General features: G+C 46.5%; 1 protein-coding gene across 1 annotated transcript in view; it reads left to right on the plus strand.

Moving 5' to 3' along the window:
- mss51 (MSS51 mitochondrial translational activator) overlaps positions 1 to 14,973 on the plus strand; it is a 30,506-nt gene extending 15,533 nt beyond the window's left edge. Inside the window, exons 5-6 of the mRNA XM_080206922.1 lie at positions 11,789 to 11,882; positions 14,504 to 14,973. Of these exons, the coding sequence (XP_080063048.1) occupies positions 11,789 to 11,882; positions 14,504 to 14,759 (350 nt within the window). The 3' untranslated portion in view covers positions 14,760 to 14,973. The remainder of the gene's footprint in view (positions 1 to 11,788; positions 11,883 to 14,503) is intronic.
- The last annotated feature ends 9,568 nt before the right edge of the window (positions 14,974 to 24,541 follow it).

A 24,541-nucleotide genomic window follows, 5' to 3' on the forward strand; every position in this document is an offset into this window, starting at 1 on the left:
TGAACCGCTTGCAGTCCATGTGATGTGAGTACGCCTATGATACAGGCCACAATCCCCCATCCAATCATGCCAGTGGGATTCCCTGGTTCCGTTGGCAGGGCACCCCTTATCATGGGCTCCCTGACAGCATGGGGTGACAGCAATGGGAAATCCCACTGACAGCGGTGGGACTGGAGGAACCCACCTTTGGTGAACTGTGAACCACCTCCTGCCACCAACAAACATGCAACTAGGAAGCCAGAGACTCCTGCCCTCTGTTCGTAGAAGAATCATGGAATGCCTCCAATGCAGAAGGAGGCCATTCAGCCCATCAAGCCTGCACCTCCAATCCCACCTAGCCCCTATTCCTGTAAACCCAGGATTTTCAGTCAGTGACAGTGAAGGAAGGGTGACAGGTTTCCAAGTCAAGATGGTAATTGGCTTGGAGGGGAACTTGCAGATAGTAATATTCCCACATGTCTGCTGCCCATGTCCCCTGGATGGTAATTGAGTGGATTTGGAAGGTGCTGTCTAAGGACTAAAACTAAGGAATGACTCTTTGAGCTTTCTCAGGACGGCACAGTGGTTAACACTGCTGCTTCACAGCGCCAGGGACCCGGGTTCGATTCCCAGCTTGGGTCACTGTCTATGTGGAGCCTGCACCTTGTCTGCGTGGGTTTCCTCTGGATGCTCCGGTTTCCCCTCTCAGTCCCAAGACGTGCAGGATAGACGGATTGAACATAAGAACATAAGAACATAAGAAATAGGAGCAGGAGTAGGCCATCTAGCCCTTCGAGCCTGCCCCGCCATTCAATAAGATCATGGCTGATCTGTCGTGGCTCAGTTCCACTTTCCCGCCCTCTCCCCATAACCCTTAATCCCTTCTCTTATCAAAAACCCATCAACCCGCTTCTTAAAAATATTTAGCGAGGCAGCCTCCACCACTTCAACGGGCAGAGAATTCCAGAGATTCACTACCCTTTGAGTGAAGAAGTTCCTCCCCAACTCCGTTCTAAACCGCCTCCCCTTTATCTTGAGGCTGTGCCCCCTAGTCCTACTGTCTTTTTTGAGCGGGAAGAGTCTCTCCACCTCTATCCTATCCATCCCATTCATCATCTTATACGTCTCAATGAGATCTCCCCTCATTCTTCTAAACTCTAACGATTGGCCATGCTAAATTGCCCCTTAGTGTCAGGGAAACTAGGTAGGGTAAATGCATGGGGTTACAGATGTAGGGCCTGGGTGGGTTGTGATCAGTGCAGAATCGATGGGCTGAATGGCCTCCCTCTGCACTGTCAAACTCTCTGATTCTATGATTCTGATTGTGCTCCTGCCCCAGCAGTTGTCCTTTCTTGTGTGTGAACACTGAAAGTGAACAGGCTGATTTACAATCCTCATGGTGAATCCATCAAGGTGACTTTGCCGTTGGCTGCCTGACCCGTTAGTCGGTAATCAGGAAGGGTGTTGTAGCATAAAACTAGCATTAGCGCAGTGTACCTCAGTCTACAATAATAGGAGCAGGAGTGTATACCACAAAGCCTGTCCAGCCTGTTCCACCATTCAATGGGATCAGGGCTGATCTTAGGATTCAATTCCATTTTCCCAGTTGCTCACTGTATCCTTTAATTTCCCGAGAGACAAAGAGCCTGTCTGTCCCAGCCTTCTACGTGTTCAGAAATGAAGCATCCACAACCCTCAGGGATAGAGATTTCCAAAGATTCACAACCCTTTGAGTCAAGTTATTTCTCCTCATCTCCGTCCTAAATGATCATTCCCGTTTCCTGAGGCTGAGCTGTCTGTGTTTTAGATTCCCCGGCCAATGGGGACAATGGGTGAGATTTTCCAGCCCATGTCCACCCTGAAACTGGAAATCCCGCCTGAGGTCAACGGATCTTTCCATGGCCTGCCCCTCGCCCGCTCCGATTCCCGTGGCGGGTAGAACAGGAAACTTCGCCCCAATTTTTCAGTGTCCACTCTATCAAGCCCCAAGTTAGCACTGCTGCCAGGGACGTGGGTTCGATCCCCACCTTGGGTCACTGTCTGTGCGGAGTTTGCACGTTCTCCCTGTGTCTGCGTGGGTTTGCTCCGGTTTCCACCCACAGTCCAGAGATGTGCGGATTGGCCATGCTAAATTGCCCGTCAGTATCAGGGAGATTAGCTAGGGTAAATACATGGGTTACGGGGATAGTGCCTAGGTGGGATTGTGGTCGGCGCAGGCTCGATGGGCCAAATGGCCTCCTTCTGCACTGTAGAGATTCTATGATTTTATGATTACAAATCCAGGACCTTCCTAAACTGAATGGATCTGTAATGCATCACAAAGTTGTATTAAGCCTGGGACACACCTCTGCCACTGTGCCCCCGTGAAGGGTCTGGTCAGCCTAGTAAATGAGGTTGTATTTCTGCCGTTGATTTGTGAAAGGCAGCAACAGATGCAGGAGCTGGGAGATAGATGGGAGATATCATTCTAGCCCACAGACAAAGTGCAATGAGGACATCAAGCTGACGGATTGTAATTTACTGCAGGTCTAAGATATGCAGCACATTGCTAAAGCTTGACAGACCCACATGGAGCAATCCAAGCACAGAATTGACACCTTTCGGGTAGGCGCCACTCAACCCCTTCCGCCGACTTGCTTCAGTGATATTCAGTATGGGTGGCATGGTTACACAATGGTCAGCACTGTGGCTTCACAGCTCCAGGGCCCTGGGTTCGATTCCCGGCTCGGGCCACGGTCTGTGTGGAGTTTACACATTCTCCTCGTGTCTGCATGGGTTTCCTCCGGGTACTCCGGTTTCCTCCCACTGTCCAAAGATGTGTGGGTTAGGTTGATTGGCCATGCTAAATTTGCCCCTTAGTGTACCAGGATGCTTAGGTTAGAGGGATTAGCGGGTAAAATATGTAGGGATCTGGGGGTGGGGCCTGGGTGGGATTGTGGTCGGTGCAGACTCGATGGGTCGAAAGGCCTCTTTCTGCCCTGTACGGTTCTATGATTCAAGTCACTTTGACTGTTAACATTGCAAAGCCTTTACCGACAGTTTAAAAGCAAAGGAGTTGAACTCACGTCATCATCCTGAGCAGGTATTGTACCATCAGGCAGTCTCAGGCACAGGCAATGGGACGACATGAGGGAAGCAAATCGGGTTCAGGCAATTAAATGATCTGGAAATGTTGAGCAAACAGCAATCGGGGGCAAAGGGTTTCCCTCAGCCCCCACCAGGAGAGATTGGTCGTTGGAAGTTGGTCGATATAGGATTGTCACCCCCAACTCCTTTACTGAACAAGGTCACAATATCCATTGTGCGCGGTTGTTAAAGCACTAGGACATCACACTTGGAGCTTTGGGGGTGGCGGGGTGTCTTTAAGGGTAGCTAGGACTTTCCGTAATCTTTCCATGTTTTCGGGGAAGAGCATTTTTGAGGAGAATGGGACAATGGAACTGTGACTGACGGTGAGAATATCCATTAACAGAATGTACCGGAATGTCCCCTTTGACCCACCTCCAGTAGTAGACTCTGCTCAGAGTGGAAGGTGTAATGAGGTCTTTTTTTAATGCATCTATGGGACATGGGCATCGCTGGCTGGCCAGCATTTATTGCCCATCCCGAGTTGAGAGTCAACCTTTTTTTTATATTGCTGTGGATCTGGAACCACATGTAGGTCAGACCAGGTAAGGACGGCAGATTTCCTTCCCTAAAGGATATTAGTGAACCAGATGGATTTTTCCAATGATCAACAATGGTTTCATGGTCACGAGTAGATTCTTAGTTCCAGATATTTTTTAACTGAATTCAAATTCCATCATCTGCCGTAGTGGGATTTGAACGCAGGTGCCCAGCACATTAGCTGAGTTTCTGGATTAATAGACTGGTGATAATACCCCTAGGCCATCGCCTCCTTGTGGTCTCATTAATGTTTTGCTCTTCTGTAAGCTCCATTATTCATTTCTACAAAATAGATCATTGTTTTTATTCGTTGATGGGATGTGGGCACCATTGGTTGGGCCAACATTTATTGCTCATCACTGAGGATATTTAAGAGTCAAACACATTGCTGTGGTCCTGGAGTCACATGTAGGCCAAACCAGGTAAGAACAGCAGATTTCCTTCCCTGAAGGACATTAGTGAAGCAGATGGTGATCCTTGGTCTTTTAATTCCAGATTGTTGTTGAATTCTAATTTTACCATCTACCATGGCAGGATTCGAAGCCAGGTCCCCAGAGCATTACCCTGGGTGTCTGGGTGGTTCTTAGTCCAATGACAATACCACTATGCCACTGCCTCCCCATTCAAGCTCTTAAGTTCATCATTATCTTACTTGGAAGATGCCTCCAGCAGGGTGACCAATTCTGATTCTGTCTTGGTGTCAAATCATTTTACTGAGTAGTATTGGACCATTGGGTTTCATCTTAATACTTACGACACATTGATAATTGGTCTAGTCTTCAATTTCATTGACCTTGTAATATTCTCACTGACCTTAACCGTTTGGAAATGTGCTGAAAGGGACAGCAGAGATCAGTACTTCTGGCATGATTAACATGTCATCGCTGTACTGTGCTGGGGACATTTGCAACATAGAGTAATGCATTCTTCTGTAATTATCAAAGCGATCCTGTGATGAATGCTGAATATCAGTAGCACTGAATCATCATAGTCTAAATACCCTGGCTTTCAACTCAAATAGTCTTCCAAGAAACAGGATAACTCTCTTGTTGATGAAGGAAAGAATGACTTGCATCTTATACGCACTTTTTATGACTTTGCACTGTCTGCAAAGTTTACTTATTTGTGTTACAAGTAGGCTTACATTAAGGCTGCAATGAAGTTACTATGAAACTCCCCCAGTCGCCGCACTCTGGCACCTGTTTGGGTACATTGAGGGAGAATTTAGTATGGCCGATGCACCTAACCAGCGCTTCTTTTGAACTGTGGGAGGAAACCCACACAGAGTGTGTGCAGTCTCCGCACGGCAATAACCCAAGCCTGGAATTGAACCCGGGTCCCTAGTGCTTTGAGGCAGCAGTGCTAATCACAATGCCATCATGCCGCTCCGCAGTTCTAGCCAATGATGTACTTTTAAAGTGTGGTCACCTGTTGTAATATGGGGAACATAGCAGCCAATCTGTGCACAGCAAGATCCCACAAGCCACAGTGTGATGGTGAGCAGATATTCTATTTGTAATGATGTTGATTGAAGGATAAATTTTGGCCAGGCTTCCAGGGAAAGGTTCTCAGAAGCATAAAAAAACGTTACAACACAGAAGTTGCAACCATTCAGTCCATCTTGTCCATGCCAGCCCAAGGATACCCAGTTGCCCTTACACCTTCCTGCACCGGGCCCATAGCCCTGTAGCTGTGGTGCAGATCCAGGTATTTTAAAAAAGATTTTAGGCTCTCTGCCACCACCACCATCTCGGGCATCCCCCATCTTGTGCGTAAAAAAGTTCTTCCTCATGTTCCCTTGACGCCTCCTGCCACTTATCTTGCACCTATGTCTCCTGGTTCCAGAATTCTCCACCAAGGGAAACAATTTTATCCTGTCTACTTTATCTGTTACCCTCATAATTTTGTACCCCTCTATCAAGTCATTCCTCATCCTTCTATGTTCCAAGGATAATAAGGAGAGAGGGTACAGAGGAGATTTACAAGGATGTTGCCTGGACTGGGAGGCATGCCTTATGAAGTTAGGTTGAGGGAGCTGGGACTCTTTTCCCTGGAGAGACGAAGGTTGAGAGGCGACCTGATAGAAGTTTACAAAATGTTGAGAGGAATAGATAGGGTGGACTCTCAGAGGCTATTTCTCCGGGTTGAAATGGTTGCTACGAGAGGACACAGATTTAAGGTGCAGGGAGGGAAGTTCAGAAGTGATGTTAGGGGTAAGTTTTTCACTCAGAGGGTGGTGAGTGAATGGAATCGGCTGCCGTCAGTGGTGGTGGAGGCGAACTCGCTGGGGTCTTTTAAAAGACTTCTGGATGAGTATATGGGGTTTAATGAGATTGAGGGTTATAGATAGGTCTGTAGGTTGGTAGGTGTTGATGTGATCGGCGCAACTTGTGGGCCGAAGGGCCTGTTTGTGCTGTAGTGTTCTATGTTCTATGTTCTAATCCCAACCTACCCAATCTCTCCTCATAGTTACACTTTTAATTTGATTTGATTTAATTTATTATTTTCACATGTAATAGCATACAGTGAAAAGTATTGTTTCTTGCACACTATACAGACAAAACATACCTTTCATAGAGAAGGAACAGAGAGAGTGCAGAATGTAGTGTTACAGTCATAGCTAGGGAGCAGAGAAAGATCAACTTAATGCAAGGTAAGTCCATTCAAAAGTCTGACAGCAGCAGGGAAGAAGCTGTTCTTGAGTCAGTTGGTACATGACCTCAGTCTATTGTATCTTTTTCCTGATGGAAGAAGGTGGAAGAGAGAATGTCCAGAGTGCGTAGGGTCCCTAATTATGCTGGCTGCTTTGTCGAGGCAGTGGAAAGTGTAGTCAGAGCCAAGGGGTGAGAAACTGATTTGCGTGATGCGTTGGGCTACATTCATGACCCTTTGTAGTTCCTTGTGGTCTTGGGCAGAGCACGAAATGTACCAAGCTGTGATACAACCAGAAAGAATGCTTTCTATGGTGCGTCTGTAAAATTTGGTGAAAGTTGTAGCTGACATGCCAAATTTCCTTCGTCTTCTGAGAAAGTAGAGGCATTGGTGGGCTTTCTTAACTATAGTGTCAGCACGGGGAAACCAGAACAGGCTATAGAATGATAGAAACCCTACAGTACAGAAAGAGGCCATTCGGCCCATCAAGTCTGCGCTGACCACAATTCCACCCAGGCCCTACCCTCATATCCCTACATATTTACCCACTAATCCCTCTAACCTATGCATCTCTGGACACTAAGGGCAATTTTTAGCATGGCCAATCAACCTAACCTTCACATCTTTGGACCGGAGCACCCGAAGAAAACCCACACAGACACAAGGAGAATGTGCAAATTCCACACAGACAGTGACCCAAGCCAGGAATCAAACCCAGGTCCCTGGAGCTGTGAAGCAGCAGTACTAACCACTGTGCTACCGTGTTGTTGGTGGTCTGGACACATAAAAAACCTGAAGCTCTCGACCTTTTCTACTTTGTCCCTGTTGATATAGACAGGGGCATGTTCTCCTTTATGCTTCCTGAAGCTGATGACAATCGCCTTCATTTTGTTGACATTGAGGAAGAGATTATTGTTGCCCCACCACTTCACCAGATTCTCTATCTCTTTTTTGTATTCTGTCTCATCATTGTTTGAGATCCTGCCCACTACGGTGATGTCATCAGCAAACTTGAAAATCGAACTGGAGGGGAATTTGGTCACACAGTCTTAGGTGTTTTCTAACCCTGGTAACATTCTTATAAACCTCTTCTGCAATCTCTCCAGAGCAGTTATGTCCTCCTTGTAATATGGCGACCAGAACTGCACCACAATACTCCAGTTGCGGCCTTACCATTGTTTTATATAGTTCCAACATTATGAGAGAGATTATCCGACCTCCCAGCGCATGTTTCCCGCCGGCGGGAGATGGTGCATTGTTTGCTAGCAGCGGGATTCTCGGGTCCAGCTGCAGTCAATGGGAATTCCCTTTGACATATCCCACACTGGCGGGAAACCCGTGGGCAGGATGTGCTGCTGTCGAGACCGGAGAATCCTGCCGGCATGACCAACTGGAGAACTCTTGCCTCTACCCTTCGGATTAACACAGCGGAATCTTTTCCTTCAGGCTGAGAGGGAGCTGCGCCACTTGGATTCGTTCTTGTTCATCCGTCCTCTTGAGTTTTGTGTCTAGAGTGTGCAAGGCCTGAGACTGCGGACTGAGAAACCGTCTCAATTTACACTTGAGCAACAAGATGGAAGCTAGCCGGTTCTTAGGGCCAGTAATAGTCGCACCATTTTGCCTCAATGTGCACAATCCTCCTCCAAAAGATGAATCATCAATTGGAAACAGTCCCACAGTTGGCACTGACTTCAGCTGTAGCTCTTTGGAAGCCGTCTCATCTTTTAAGTCGGAACGTTGTGAGTTCTGGTTCCATTCCAAAGGTTGGAACAGAAAATCTAGACTGATCCTGAGGGAGTGAAGCACTGTTGCAAGTTCCATCTTTTGTGGAACTATTTGATCCCTCGGGTGAATTTCTTTAACTTGTGGGGGATGGCGGTCGCTGGCTGGCCAGCATTTATTGCCCATCCCTAGTTATCCTTGTTCGTGGAGCAGTTGAGAGCCAACCACGTTGCTGTTCCTCTGGAGTCACATAGAATCATACAATCCTACAGTGCAGAAGGAGGCCACTCGGCCCAGCGGGTCTGCACCGACCACTATCTCACCCAGGCCCTATCCCCATAATCCCATCCATTTCTCCGAGCTAGTCCCTCCGACATAAGGGAGTGTGGGAGGATACCGGAGCACCCCCACACAGACAGTGACCCAAGCCGGGAATCAAACCCGGGTCCCTGACACTGTGCCACCCTTACTGTTTAAATCTTCTTTCGCTGCTGTAAACTTGTGGGATTCTTTTCAGAACCAATCCGAGGGGGTTTTTGAGCAGAAAGTGAACTTCCTTTGTGCAGCTCAATGAAGGCCAGACCAGGTAAGAATGGCAGATTTCCTTCCCTAAAGGACATTAATGAATCAGATGGGTTTTTTTCAACAATGGTTTCATGGTTGTCAGTCGATTCTTAATTCCAGATATTTTTTATTGAACTCAAATTCCACCAACTGCCGTGGGCGGGATTCGAACCAGGTTCACCAGAACATGAGTTTATGGATTAAGGGCTACAGGGATTTCCTTTCATAGATTATGGATTAAGAGTCTAGCAATAATATCACTAGACCATCACCTTCCTCGAACGAGTAGGTTGAAGAAGGGCAAGGAAGTCTCCATGGCCAATCTACCACTAACATTGTTTAAACATTTATTTGTGGGTACAATATCCAGGCTGAGAATCCAGTGCAGTACTGAAGGAGTGCCGCACTGTTAGAGGCGCTGTCTTGGATTCAATATTAAACAGTGACCCAATCTACCCTCTGAGGTGGAAAAACAAAAAGAAAATTTCACATTTATAGAATGCCTATCATGAGTTTGTGATCCCAAAGCACCTAACAGCGAAGGAAATGTTTTTGAAGTGTAGTACTGTAGAAAGCACACATTCAATTTGTGCACAGCAAGATCCCACAAGCAATATATTAGTGACCAGCTTTTTAGTGATGTTGGTTCCGGGATTACTCTTCCTCAAAATAGTGAGCTGAGATCTTTTATATCGACAGCAACCTGTATTTATCTAACCTTGTTAAATAGTAATACGCTCCGAGGTGCTCCATAGCCACCATTGCTTCAATGTCTGATCCAAAACGTGGCACCTCTGACAGTGCTGCATTCCCTCAATACTGCGCTGAAGTCTTTTGATAGACTCCAAACCTTGATAGGAATTCTTATACAGTCTGTTAGCTTCTGCTTTGGATGAGTTCCTTGAGTAGTAAATACTGGACAAGGAAGGTATCAGCTCTGGACTGTGCAACAGAGGAGGCTGAGAGGCAACCAAACTGAAATATGTACAATTATGAGCAATCTATGAAAGGAAATCCCTGTAGCCCTTATAACCAGAAACCAGAAGTTTCACAGAATCCCTGTAATGCAGAACAAGGCCATTTGGCTCATCGATTCTGCACTGACCACAATCCCACCCAGGCTCTATTCCCGTAACCCCACGTTTTTACCCTGCTAATCCCCTGACACTAGGGTTAATTTAGCATGGCCAATCAACCTAACTTGCACATCTTTGGCGTGTGGGAGGAAACCAGAGCACCCGGAGGAAATCCACACAGACATAGGGAGAATGAGCAAACTCCACACAGACAGTGACCCAAGGCCAGAATTGAACCCAGGTCCCTGGTGCTGTGAGGCAGCAGTGCCACCTTAAATATGAATAAGTGAATGGTTGACCAGACTCAAACTCTTCTGGTGGTGTTGCCCGTGGAGTGAATCTTGGCCGGGTCGTGTGGGGAAGTTTTCCTCTGAGCAATGTTGTGCGATCTTCGAAGTCCCCCTTTATCAGGTAGTCTAAGACCTCATTTAATGGCCCTGAAATTTGGGTATCCAGATCTTAGCTATACCACCCCCGCCTCCTGCCATTGGCTCGTTGACATGTTCATCTTTGTGAGGAACCACCAATTGGAAAGCAGCCAAATTCTTCTTTACCCGATTGGCTGATTCTTGACCATTGACCAAGCAGAGTTTTTTTCCCCCATGTTCAATAGTTTTTCAACAAAAAAAAGCTTGACAGTAAATTTAAAAAATCTGATTTTAATGCCACAACAACTTTTCTTCATGATTAATAGAAGCAGTATTGGTAGAACTGGGGGCTGTGTTGAATGGGATTAGCCACAATAGACAGGTGTGGAGGATGAGTTTTCATTCTATCTGTGTATACCTTCCCTTATAAAGATATGGTCATCACCATCATCACTTCTTACAACTGAGCAGATTGCTTATGAATGCAGAAATGATAATAAAACATTACGTGAACGGTGTCACAGTCAGTGCCAGGTCACACGAAAACACGACCCAGTTTTAATTTTAGACCATACAGAATCCTATAAGAATGCCACATGATAGTGACTCTCTCCTTCTCCTCGCTTATTTATAGAGGTTTAATATCAGTATTAAATCTTGTTTTATTGGCGGCTGCCAGGCGCGGCTCCCTCTGTATATCTTTTCCATTTCCAATTCCAATTCTGATCCTGCACCTAGTGGTTGTACTGAGGCAGACTTTCGTCTATTTCCACAGCTAGTAATTCCCAGGAAAAGGTTACTAGCCTGTCACCAAATTTGAAGTTTATTTTATTAGTGTCACTTGTAGGTTTACATTAACACTGCAGCGGAGTTACTGTGAAAGTCCCTTAGTCACCACACTCCGGCACCTGGGGTCTGGGTCACTATTGATCAGCTGATCAAGGTCACGATACAGGTTGTCTGGTTGTTATCACTCTGCTGCTTGAGGGAGTTTGCTGTGTATAAATTCATTGCTGCATTTCCTACAGTACAACAGTGGCTAATCTACAAAAGTGATTCATTAGCTGTAAGGCATTCGGAATGTCCTAAGATCATGAAAGGTGCTATATGAATGCAAATCTTTTCTCTCTTTAAAGCCCTATCTCTTTGACCAAGTTTTTTGTCACCGGACCTAATATTCCATCTTGTGTGAGCCGGTGTCAACCTGATGACTCCTCTAATACACCTTGGGATGGCTTACACCATTGAAGGTGCTATATAAATGCAAACTGCTGTTGTTACATCAGAAATAGGGGCAGGAGTAGGCCATTCAATGGCTGATCTGATTGTGGCCTCCACCCCACTTTACTGCCAGCCCACATAACCTGTGGTGGCACTGTGGCGCATTGATTAGCGCTGCTGCCTCACAGCTGTAGGGACCCCAGGCTCAATTCCCCAATTGGGGACTAGCTTAGGAGTTTGAAATAAAGGGTGGCATGGACAAGTTGGGCCGAAGGACCTGCTTCCATGCTGTAACTTCTATGACTCTATGTCTATGACTCAATAACCAAACAGGGAGGGAGAGGGAAGGCTGTTTTTATAAAGAATGGGAGTAATGATCTTTGACTGATTTTAGTATCAGTGTTGTACAGGAAATTTCAATAAACCAAGTCTCTGAAGGATTCCGTTCTTTGTGTCGATTGTGCAACATTTTCCAGAGCCAGGTTGTGTTGCTAGGCGGTGATCACTGTGTATAATTCTGAACCCTCTCTCTATACCCAGGATTCCATGCTTCACAGGGTCTGACGGAGGGCTGGCTGCCAACACTTCTGTTGCTGAGGGACTACGAGATCCCTTCCTTCTTCACAGTGTACACGTAAGTTCCCCGTGCTATAATCGTAACACTGCATCTCCATTTTGCAACAGAGTGGTCACAGGACTGAAGGAGGCAATTCACAGAATCCCTACAGTGCAGATGGGGGCCATTCAGCCCATCGAGCCTGCACCAACAACTATCCCACCCAAGCCTATCCTGTAACCCCCACATATTCATCCTATTAATCCCCCTGACACTGAGCGTCAATTTAACATGGCCACCCTAACCCTAACACACCTTTGGACCGTGGGAGGAAACTGGAGCACCCGGACAAAACCCATGCAGACATGGGGAGAATGTGGAAACTCCACACAGACATTAACCCAAGCCAGAAATCAAACGCAGGTCCCTGGAGTTGTGATGCCCCTTCGTGTCCCAAGATGTGCAGATTTGGTGGATTGACCATGCTAAAATTGCCCCTTAGTATTCCAAGGCGTGCAGATTAGTGGGGGAAATGCATGGAGTTTCGAGGATAGGGGCTGGGTAAGATGCTCTTTCGGAGTGTCAGTGCAGACTCGATGGGCCGAATGGCCTTCCTGTGCACCGTAGGGATGCTATGATTCCATGATTGTTCCAGTATGTGTCTGCAAAGAAGCAAGGGAGGAAATTGCTGGGGCCTTGAGAGAAGTGTTTGTATCCTCACTGGCTACAGGAGAGGTCCCAGAGGATTTGATTTGATTTATTATTGTCACATGTATTAGCATACAGTGAAAAGTATTGTTTCTTGCATGCTATACAGACAAAACATACCGTTCATAGAGAAGGACACAAGAGAGTGCAGAATGTAATGTTACAGTCATAGCTAGGGTGCAGAGAAAGATCAACTTAATGCAAGGTAGGTCCATTCAGAAGTCTGACAGCAGCAGGGAAGAAGCTGTTCTTGAGTCGGTTGGGACTGTCACAGTCCCACAGTCCAAAGGATTGGAGAATAGCCAATGTTGTTCCTTTGTTTAAGAAAGGTAGCAGTGATAATTACAGGCCAATGAGCGTTACGTCAGTGGTAGGGAAATTATTGGAGAGGATTCTTTGAGACAGGATTTACTCCTACTTAGAAATAAGTGGACATATTAGTAAGAGGCAACATGGGTTTTGTGAAGGGGAAGTCACGTCTCACTATCTTGATCGAGTCTTTCAAGGAAGTGACGGAGATGATTGATTAGGGGAGGGCAATGGATGTTGTCTACGTGGATTTCAGTAAGGCCTTTGACAAGATCCCTCAAGGCAATATTTGCAAATTCCATCCTTCCCCAGCATTAGCTCCATTCAAAAAATGTTGCTTTTCTTGCACCGGCACTGGACTGTGGCTGAAGCAGAGGGTTATTTCTGTAATCTCCTCCAGCCCTACAAGCTTCTGAGATATACAAGTTCCTCCAGTTTTGCCTTTTCTACCTCCCTGGTTTTAATTGCTCCAATATTGTTGGTCTCACCAGCAGTTGCCTGAGTCCTTCAGCTCCAGAATTCTATTCCTTAACCTCACTATCTCTCCTTGACTCTTCCCCCTCCTTTAAGACACTCCTTAACACCTACTGTTTTCACCAAGCTTTTGATCATCTGTTCCTAACATCCCTGACAGAAGCTAAAGGTCGGCATGGCAGCACAGTGGTTAGCATTGCTGCCTCAAAGCATCAGAGACCCAGGTTCAATCCTGGTCTCGGGTGACAGTGTGAAATTTGCCCATTCTCCCCATGTCTGTGTGGGTTTCCTCCGGGTGCTCCGGTTTCCTCCCACAGTCCAAAGATGTGCAGGTTAGGTGGATTGGCCATGCCTAATTGTCCCTTAAGTGTCCAAAGATGTGCAATTTAGCTGATCCATAGCAACTCCAGTTACCTGATGTTCCAGGGAATCATGGAGCCCGTGGATGGAATGGACCTGGAAGACCCGGAACTTCCTTCAAACTCTGGCAGAGTGACGGGCAGCACTGGAATTCTGGAGTGAGGAAAAATAACCTTGCCCTGTTTGCAACTAATCCACAAGAAACCAACAACTGTTGGATTGGCCATGCTAAATTGCCCCTTAAGTGTCCAAAGATGTGCAGATTAGGTGGATTGGCCATGCTAAATTGGCCTTTAGTGTCTAAAAATGTGCAGGTTAGGTGGGATTGCCACTACTGTCCAAAGGTATGTAGATTAGATAGATTAGCCGTGATAAATTGCCTCTTAGTATCAGGGGGATTAGGGGGGAATATGTGGGGTTACAGGAATAGGGATTGTTGTTAGTGTTGATGGCCTCCTTCTGCACTGAAGGGATTGTATTTTATAACATCTCCTTATGTGGCTCAATGCCATTTTTGTTTGACAATCACTCCTTCAGGGAGCAACTTGGAATATGTGAAAGGTGATATATAAATGCAATTTATTTCACTGTTGTTGAGCACTCACTCACCCTTCTGAAGCGGATGTGTTGGTTGCTTTAAATACTTTGTGAGGGTGTGTCTTCACCTAATCCCAATGAAGGGTTATGTTAGACGTCCACCTTGAGGAACGGCTCCTCGCTGAGGAATATCTCTCTCTCTCTCTCACACGCGCACACACACACACACACACACACACACCACAAAATCCTGAATGCCGTCTGCTTCCGTTTTGTTCCTGCACTGAAATGCTCCCCTTCCCTGTTTGTAGTGACCAGGAATTGAAGTATTCCCTGGAGATTCTTCAGGAGCTCGAGACCAGGATCATCAGCTACGGAGACAATCCCTTCGCCTCCTTGAAACTGGAGCAGGTGCAGTCCAACCCCAACAAGCAGCTGATCCATAGCAACTCCAGTTACCTGATGTTCCAGGGAATCATGGAGCCCGTGGATGGAATGGACCTGGAAGACCCGGAACTTCCTTCAAACTCTGGCAGAGTGACGGGCAGCACTGGAATTCTGGAGTGAGGAAAAATAACCTTGCCCTGTTTGCAACTAATCCACAAGAAACCAACAACTGTCATCATATTTCAGGAGTTATAGAATAGTAGGGAGGCAATGTGGTTCTCCGTGTCTTGCCCATGTTGTGGTATGCCTTTAATTGGGTGTGCTTATGTTTTCTCTATACAGTACTAAAGGAGCAATGTATCTCATGACTCAGTCTCAGGGCACGGTCTTAGCTGCCCCCCCCCCCCCCCCCCCCCCCCCGCCCACACACACACACACACACACACACACACACACAGTCAAGCCAAAAAATCTGGTCCCCAGCCAAGTCTCCATTCACTGCAGCAGGATGGGAAAATCTCACTGGCATCAACGGTGGTAAGAATCCGGTCTCAGTCACCATTTGTTCTGAGGAAGCTACCACGTGTATAAGTTCTCCAACTGTGTAATACTGCTACCAACTCTTTAGTAAATGAACCCACGTGTTTTTGTGTTAACCAATGCGGCAGGGCAGCACTGCTGCCTCACCACCAGGGATCAGGGTCCGATTCCCAGCTTGGGTCACTGTCTGTGTGGAATCTGCACATTCTCCCCCTGTCTGCGTGGGTTTCCTCCAAATGCTCCGGTTCCCCCCCCCCCCCATGGTCCAAAAGATGTGCTGGTTAGGGTGCATTGGCCTTGCTAAGTTCTCCTTCAGTGTACCCGAACAGGTGCCAGAATGTAGCGACGAGGGGATTTTCACAATAACTTCATTGCAGTGTTCATGTAAGACTACTTGATAAAATAATAAATAAACTTTAAATATGTGGAATGTGCCCTGATGCTTTTCTACCAAGTACAGTGGGGATGTAAAACACAACAGTGGACTTTGAAAGAGCTTTCCAATTCATTCCACTTTCCCCACTCTTTCCTCATTGTCACTGTAGGGTTTTCTTTGGAGGCTAAGTATTGAGCTTAGCTTTAGCTAGTACAAAGACTCATGACTGCAGTATCCTGGTGAAAGATGTTTCTTTATTGAGCAAAGTACGCTGGGAGACAAGTGCTGGGCAGTCCAACTCTCCTCTAAAGTTACAAAGCATCGACAATATAATTATACAATTTCCAAAAGTCACTTTACTTGCCCTCTGGCTCACCATGAACCAATCATCATTAGTACAGGTCAATTATGTAAATGTAATATACCTTGGCCAATTACAGTTATTCTCTGATAGCATGGGAATAATGAGTTCTAATGATTACTATCTGACTTTCCCATGGCCATCTGTTGCCTGTTCCAGATTCTCTTATCTGGTTGAAGGCTTCAGCTATTCATTAAACCAATGGAGATCACTAGCTTTGCCCTCGGCTTATGCATTTTCTATTCATAAGGACTATCTAGTCCAATAAGAGCTGTGTTTCTATAGTGTATTGTTATAAAGAATGTGGTTCTCTTTACTGGACTATTTTCCCATGATGCCTTAGAATTCTGTGCCATTAGCCAAGATGTAACACACTTCTCAGAAATAAACGTTTAAATTCTCTAACTGTGGTTATATGTCTTTCTAGGCGTTTGTAAAATATATACATAAGGCAGCCTGTGATTCTTAGCTTAAACTATTCCACTTATGTTTTAATAGTCAAAAAACAGAAAGTGCTGGAAAATCTCAGCAGGTCTGACAGCATCCGTAGGGAGAGAAAAGAGCCAAAGATTCTAGTCTAGATGACCCTTCATCAGAGCTCAGTTCAGCTTCGTGAGCTTTGACGAAGGGTCATCCAGACCCGAAACATTGTCAGGGTCTGTTCTGTCTTCACAGATGCTGTTAGACCTGCTGAGATTTTCCAACATTTTCTGCTTTTGTTTCAGATTCCAGATCTGCAGTATTTTGCTTTTATCTTACTGTTTTAATAATCTTTGTGAGTGTTTTAATCCCAGGGTATTTTGAATTCCTTTAACATTGCACATTATTTTCCCTCCAAATGTTCGCCTGACTTTTTTCGAAAGTTATTGTTGAATCCGCCACCCATTCAAGCAGTGCGTTAAATGGGTTTAGGTGGGAAGGTCAGGGTATTTCATGCGTCGATGCAGACTCGATGGGCTGAAGGGCCTCTTCTGCACTGGAGTGTTCTGTAATTCTGTGATTCCAAGTCATAGTAAGTTCATTGCAGTGTTACTGTAAGTCTATTTGTGACACTAATAAATAAGCTTCCAGCTTAAATCCTATCAGAGGATGGATCCGAACCCCACAAGCTAGGAAGAGAAGTGACAGTGTCTGAAACATTAACTGAAAGCTGAATATTGTTAGCATGCATTTTTATTCCCCTTTTATTCCATATTGTTGAGAAGAATTTTTAAAATGCTGATTTATATATTGTTTCTATACTGGGCAGAACAATCCATCTGATTGATATGGTGTGAATGATTACAGGCTGCAATGGCAGTGAAAGGGAATCATGATGTGGAGATGCCAGCATTGGCCTGGGATAAACACGGTAAGAAGTCTCACAACGCCAGGTTTAAGCCCAACAGGTTTATTTGGTAGCAAAAGCCACTAGTTTACGGAGCACTGCTCCAAAGGGTACAGAGAACCCTTCATCGTCCAGTACTTCCCAGAGTGGAGAAGCTATGGCATCTTCCAGTCCGGTTTTCTCCCACACCCCAAAGATGTGCTCTTAGGCTGATTGGTGTAACAAATTGCCCCTAAATTATTCTCCCCTGAATCTGGTTTCCAATGGGGGTACCATAAGCATAGACACGGGTCAAGGGTGGAGGAGGAAAAACACATTGTTAAGATGACAGCACCGGCTCGTTGGGCCGAAGGGCCTGTTTCCCGTGCTGTGTTCTTCTTTGTACTTTGTTCTCCGGCGTCTTCAACATGTCATTGATGAAAACGACCATCTCGCCAAGGCCATCCCCACACCCCCACCTCTTGCCTTCAAACAACTGCACAACCTCAAACAGACTATTGACCGCAGCAAACTATCCAGCCTTCAGGAGAACAGTGACCATGGCACCCCACAACCCTGCCACTGCAACCTCTGCAAGACATGCTGGATCATCGACAAGGATGCCATCATCTCACGTGAGAACACCATCCACCAGGTATACGGTACGTACACTTGCAACACGGCCAACGTTGTCTACCTGATACGCTGCAGGAAAGGATGTCCTGAGGCATGGTACATTGGGGAGACCACGCAGACGCTATGAATGAACGAACATTGCTCAATAATCACCAGGCAAGACTGTTCTCTTCCTGTTGGCGAACACTTCAGCGGTCACGGGCATTCAGCCTCTGATCTTCAGGTAAGCGTTTTCCAAGGTGGCCTTCACGACACATGACAGCGCAGAATTGCTGAGCAGAGACTGATAGTCAAGTTCCACATACATGAGGACGGCCTCAACCGGGATCTTGGGTTCATGTCACACTATCTGTAACCCCCACGACTTGCCTGGGCTTGCAAAATCTCACTAACTGTCCTGTCTGGAGACAATACACATCTCTTTAACCTGGGCTTAACACTGTCTTCACTCACATTGTCTGTGCCTTTAAGACTTGATTACCTGTAAAGACTCGCATTCCAACCATTATTTTGTAAGTTGTGTTTGTATCTTTGTATGTCCTATTTGTGAATACAACTCCCACTTACCTGACAAAGGAGCAGCTCCTGGCGTTTGCTACTAAATAAACCTGTTGAACTTAAACCTGTTGGACTTTAACCTGGTGTTGTGAGACTTCTCACTGTGAAAGAGAGGTCATTCATGTCACTACAGAGAAACACAGCGCCCCCATGTGGGCAAGCAAAACATTGCCAATACTTTGATCCAAATTTTTGAGTTGATTTAGTATTATCACATATATTGGGACGCAGTGAAAAGTATTGTTTTTTGCACACCACATGGACAGAGAATACCATACATTGAATAATAGGGGAGAGTAAAGGAGATGGTGCAGAATGTAGGAAGTGATTCTCCCAAAAGCAGTGCAGCTGGCTGGGAGAATCGAGGGAAGGCTGTTCTGTGGGCCTCCCGCTGGGCGCTACAGTCTCCATGATTTTCCAAGCACAGGATTTCCGGCACCATCACCTCCGTACCAGAAATCGGCTTGGAGCTGCATAATTTATTTAAACGAGCATCTCCATAATCTTAATGTCATTTGAGGGTTCCGGACTGAAAACTCTGGACTCACGAGCATTCCGCCCACCTCCAGGAGTATTTCACTCTAGTGGGGTTTAGTATAGCTCCTTACTTGTGGGGGGGCTGGCTATCCGACCCTGGTGGAGGGAAGGAGGCACAATTGCGGGCCCCCCCCCCCAAGTGGATCGGGAGTAAGGGGGGGGGGGTGCCCTCTGGGCATTGGCACCTTTGCAGTGCCAGCCTGGACCCCTGACACTGCCCGTTGGGTATTCCCAAGAGGGACAGGGCCAAATGGGCGCATGTTCTGGTGGATGCGGGGCCTCTGTGGCACGGTTGGTGAGGGTCGGTGTCCTGCGGCCACTTGGCACAGGCTGAGTGACAAAGGGAGGGAGGCCAGTGATAGGGGCTGGTCATCAGGTGGGGAAGCAGTCAGCATGCTGGGAGGGTGGAGGTTGGTGCTGCCAGGGTGGAGGGGGGGTCAGGATTGCCAGTAGACAGAAGAGGATTGGGGTGGGGGGGGTGGTGACTTGGCGATCAGGGCACTGGGGGAGGGGTTGGGGAAATCTCTGCATGTTTGGGGGTGGGGTCAGCGATCGGGGTGTGGGGGGGGGTGGAAATGGCATGGCCAGTGATACGGGAGTCATGGGGCAAGCCTACAATCAGACTGGCCAGCAACTGGGAGCCCACGAGACATGTGGCATTGCACCTGCGCTGATCTCCGTGCTGACAGATTGGTCCATGTACAATGGCCCACTCAGCACTGTGGTGCCAGCCTCGCCAGTGGGAATAAGCCCCACCCCATGAGTTCCAGAGTGATTTACGCTCGTGTACTCTGCAGTGCACAGAGTGTGGGAGATTAATTTTGTAAATCCTGCTGAAAAAAAACGTGATTTATTCCAGTTTTTACGTGAATTCAACACTTCAAATTTTTTTGGGCGAATCATTCCCACAGTGTTACAGTTATAGCTAGGGTGTAGCGAAAGATCAGCTTAATATATAATGAGTCCGCTCAAAAGCCTGATGGCAGTTCTTGAGTCGGTTGGTAGGTGACCTCAGACTTCTGTATCCTTTTCCCGATGGAAGAAGGTGGAAGAGAGAATGTCCAGGGTACGTGGGACCCTTAATTATGCTGGCCGCTTTTCTGAGGCAGCAGGAAATGGATGGGAGGCTGGGCTTCGTTCAAGACCCTTTCTAGTTTCTGGTGGTCTTGGTATTGACTTAAGGGCCGTGGTTTTCAACCCAAACAGCAACGTGAGTGCAGAAGAGAGTCCAACAAGGGGCATACTGCGCGGTGGGTCATGCAAGGGCTGCTCTTGGATGTTGATTCGAGAGTTGCCTAGTGCTTCACGTCGTTAGTGTACGCTTAAACTGGACCATCTGATGGGCAACATGACAGCTCAGTGACTATCACTGTTTGCTGTGCAGATACGTGGATTTGGGCTGGTGTGTGTGGGAGTTTGCACATTTGCCCCGTGATTGCATGGGTTTTCTCCGGGTGCTCCAGTTTCAGCCCACACCCCAAAATTGTGCTCTTAGGCTGATTGGTGTAACAAATTATCCCTAAATTAGTCTTCCCTCAATCTTCCCCAATAGGTGTAGACAAAGGTCATAGGTAGAGGAGGGCACTGATAATGTTAAAGTGGCGGCGCGGGCTCGTTGGGCCGAAGGGCCTGTTTCCCGTGCTGTGTTGTTCTTTGTTAATATTGTGAGACCCCAAAAAAATGTGAATCTTACAATGAGATCTAACCATCTTATTGTCCTCGTCCCTGCCAGTGATGGAGTGAGGTTCCCACTTGGAAAGGTCTTTTTATGATCATCTCATTATAGGACCTCTCTGCCGTATGTTCCCCCGCTCTGGGAGCTCTCCCCTTCCTGGTGGGACGTTATATTGGCGAGGTTTTCAACAGGTTTGTGAAAATGGCAACTCGGCACAGGGAGCCCACTGGAGGTGCACAGATCTGTACAGCCCTGGAGGGGGCGGCGGGGAAGAAAGGGACATGCCCAAGCATTACCCACAGCAGTGTCAGAGAGTGGGGATGCTTCTGGGGTGGTGCATTTGTTGGGGGGGGTGGGGAGCGGGAGGGGTAGTTTTGCCTTATCCATGGACAGGGGGTTCCCTGGGTTTGTGAGGGAGGATTCACTCTGTCCGTGAGTGGGGGGTACACCTTGTGCGTGTGGGGGGGGGGGGGGGGGGCGGGGAGGGTCTCCATGTACATGTGGAGAGGGGAGAGAGCGGGGTGGCTGGGGGTTGGGGGGGATGTTGGAGGAGTTCTGTGTCAATTATCAAAGACTGGGGAGCCCATTAAAATTGCTTCCTGATTTTTGGATTGCCAGCGTTGCTGGCATTTTACAGCCTCTCCAGTGTGACAGCATGGATCTGTTTTGTACAAGTACCGGGTTATCTGGCGACAAAGAGCCAGCTGTGTAGCTGGCCAGCTGCTCACCAGTTTTCCCCTCTCAGTGGAAGGCGGTGACATAGTGGTCTTGTCACTGGACTAGAAATCCAGGGACCCTGGGTAATGTTCTGGGACCCAAGTTCAAAACCCGGTGTGGCAGGTGTGAAATTTGAGTTCAACTTAAACCTGGAATTAGGAATCTACTGATGACAAAGAACAATGAAAATTATAGCACAGGAATTGGCCGTCCAAGCCTGCCCGACTTAACTAAAATCCCCTACTCTTCTGGGACCATATCCCTCTATTCCCATCCTAATCATGTATTTGTCAAGATGCCCCTTAAAAGTCATTACTGTATCTGCTTCCACTACCTCCCCCGGCAGCGAGTTCTGGGCACCCACCATCCTCTGTGTAAAAAAAATCTGACTCGTCTATCTCCTTTAAATCTTGTCCCTCGCACCTTAAACCTGTGCCCCCTACTAATTGGCTCTTCCACCCTGGGAGAAAGCTTCTGATTATCCACTCTGTCCATAGTCTTGTAGATTTCTATCAGGTTGCCCCTCAACCATTGTCGTTCCAGTGAGAACAAACCAAATTTCTCCAACCTCCACACCAGGCAACATCCTGGTAAATCTTTTCTGTACCTTGTCCAAAGCCTCCACATCCTTCTGGTAGTGTGGCGACCAGAATTGAACACTTTATTCCAAGTGCGGCCCTAACTAAAGTTCTATAAAGCTGCAACATGACTTGCCAAATTTTAAACTCAATGCCCTGGCCGATGGAGGCAAGCATGCCGTATACCTTCTTGACTACATTCTCTATCTGCGTTGCCACTTTCAATGACCTGTGTACCTGTACATCCAAATTCCTTTGCCTATCAATACTTTTAAGGGTTCTGCCATTTACTGTATTAGACCTTCCAAAATGCATTACCTCACATTTGTCCGGATTAAACTCCATCTGCCATCCCTCCGCCCAAGTCTCCAACTGATCTATATTTTTTTCACACAGAGGGTGGTGAGTGTCTGGAACAAGCTGCCAGTCGAGGTGGGTACAATTTTGTCTTTTAAAAAGCTATTAGACAGTTACATGCGTAAGATTGGCATAGAGGGGTGTGGGCCAAATGCTGACTATTGGAATTAGCTTAGTGGTTAAACAAAAAGACAGCATGGACAAGTTGGGCCGAAGGGCCTGTTTCCATGCTGTAAACCTCTATGATTGACTCTACTGATGACCATAAAACCATTGTTGTCAGAAAAACCCATCTGGTTCACTAATGTTCTTTGGGGAAGGAAATCTGCCGTCCTTATGCGGTCTGGCCTACATGTGACTCCAGAGCTACAGCAATGTGGTCAACTCTGAACTGCCCTCAGGCAACTAGAGATGGGCAATGAATGCTGGCCCAGCCAGCGAAGCCCATGTCCCATGAATAAATTAAAAAAAAATGAGGATGCAGCTTCACTTGGGTAAAGCAACTTTGTCAGGTTCTGAGGTTCATGAAACAACAGACACCAGTTAACTAGCAGACAGAATTTTATTTTGATCGTAAAATGAACATATAAAATCTATTTTTTTTCTGATTTTTCCCTCCCCACCCCCATAAAATGTAAGAGAAAGCTTAAACTTTGATAAATATGGAGTTTAAGTGAAAGGTTACTGTATGTGCAAACAGGGATTTAACCACAGACTGTTTTGTTTCGATAAACACAAAAAAGAGTTAAAACAAAGCTTAATTCTAGGCGAGGTGGAGACGCTGTCGTTTAGGACGGTACAGAAGGCGCTGAATTATAGCCAAAAGTCTGCATTTGACACGAGAATCTTTTGCGGGCGCTGCCCAGTTCCCGGAGGTCAAAGATGGGTGCCCATCCCATCCCATTCCCTTGGGCAGTGCCCACAAAGGAAAAGCAGATTTATTATGAACGTTACGTTGACATTTATTGGCAAGTTATACATTGGCTAAACGAACAAAGCACCCTGTTCGGGCACCAACACATTTCAAATGACTTTTCTTGAAACTCCATCGCTAAACTTAAAAAAGCTTTTAATTGAAATAAACATTAAAAAAAAATGAATCTTCAGTTAAGTCACTCATCATGCCTTCAAATTTAGGTCTGTCTTGTTGAAGAAAGAATCCACCCCCACCCCGCCCATCCCGACATTTGGCAAATTGTTTTTTTAAGAAATCTAAGAACTTCAAACGAAACTAATGGAATATTTTAATTGTTTCCTGGGCAGTAACATCGCCAAGATTTCCTTCCAATTTGTCCCCCATTTTATTTGATTGTGAAAAGACACAGCAGTGCGGGTTGTGTTTTTATTTCATGTATTTATGTCACTTGCTAAGGTGCGTTGGTCCACATTTGAATTCACAGGTTAAGGCTCTGGGACCCACTGCCAATAAGTGAGGGCCATGTTACCCCCCCAAATTCAATAAGACACTCTGCAATGCAGTGAAAGTCCTGTAGATGTCAGTGTTGCAGGTCCAAAGGAATAAACTAACACCAAGAGTTCACCCGCACTTTTGCATCAGACAAAAGCCTGTTCCTGCATCTAGGCTGTTCCTGAATACAGCTTCCATCAGGCACACAGAAACAGCTCAAGACTACACAATACTCACCGTTGAGTGGAACACTGGTCTACACTTGGGAGGGCTAATCCCAACACATGGCTAGATACTTTGGAGAGCACGCGCACCTCACACTCTGTTGACTGAATGCTACACCATGCACAATGTACCTAAGGCCATTGCTTTAGATAATCCAAAAATGTGCTTAGTTAGTTCTGTGTCAGCATACCACAGTGCTGTTTAATGTGCTGTTTCCCTTTCATTTTGGGGGAGTGTAGATCAAATGTGATCCAACTGAATAGGGGGGGTAGGAAGTTAATCAAGAGAAGAGAGGTTGTTTAACGAGCCAGGTTAAATCTCGTGAGAGAATTTTGTCTCATCAATATGGAATGTGTTTTTTTAATAGATTAGTAACTGACAAAGCTTTCCTTTCAGATCCACTTTGGCCGAATTCAGCATATTTTCATTGGTCTATTATTTTTCTTTGTCTCTCCCACCTTTGTTTCTATGAAGATGGCTCCCCCCCCCCCCCCCCCCCCCAGCAGAACAAACTAAAACATCAATTATTTCAAAAAGTGCCCAAAAAGTGGGCAAGATTGTACCTCAGTGTAATGCAGGGGCAGGCTGGAGACATGATCCTTGACCTCATTGTGGCTGGGGCCGTCATGATCCTTGACCTCATTGTGGCTGGGAGGTCACGATCCTTGACCTCCTTATGGCTAGGGTC

Source organism: Carcharhinus amblyrhynchos, chromosome 18, assembly GCF_965287045.1.
Source record: "Carcharhinus amblyrhynchos chromosome 18, sCarAmb.v2.hapA, whole genome shotgun sequence".
Taxonomy (NCBI): Eukaryota; Metazoa; Chordata; class Chondrichthyes; order Carcharhiniformes; family Carcharhinidae; genus Carcharhinus; species Carcharhinus amblyrhynchos.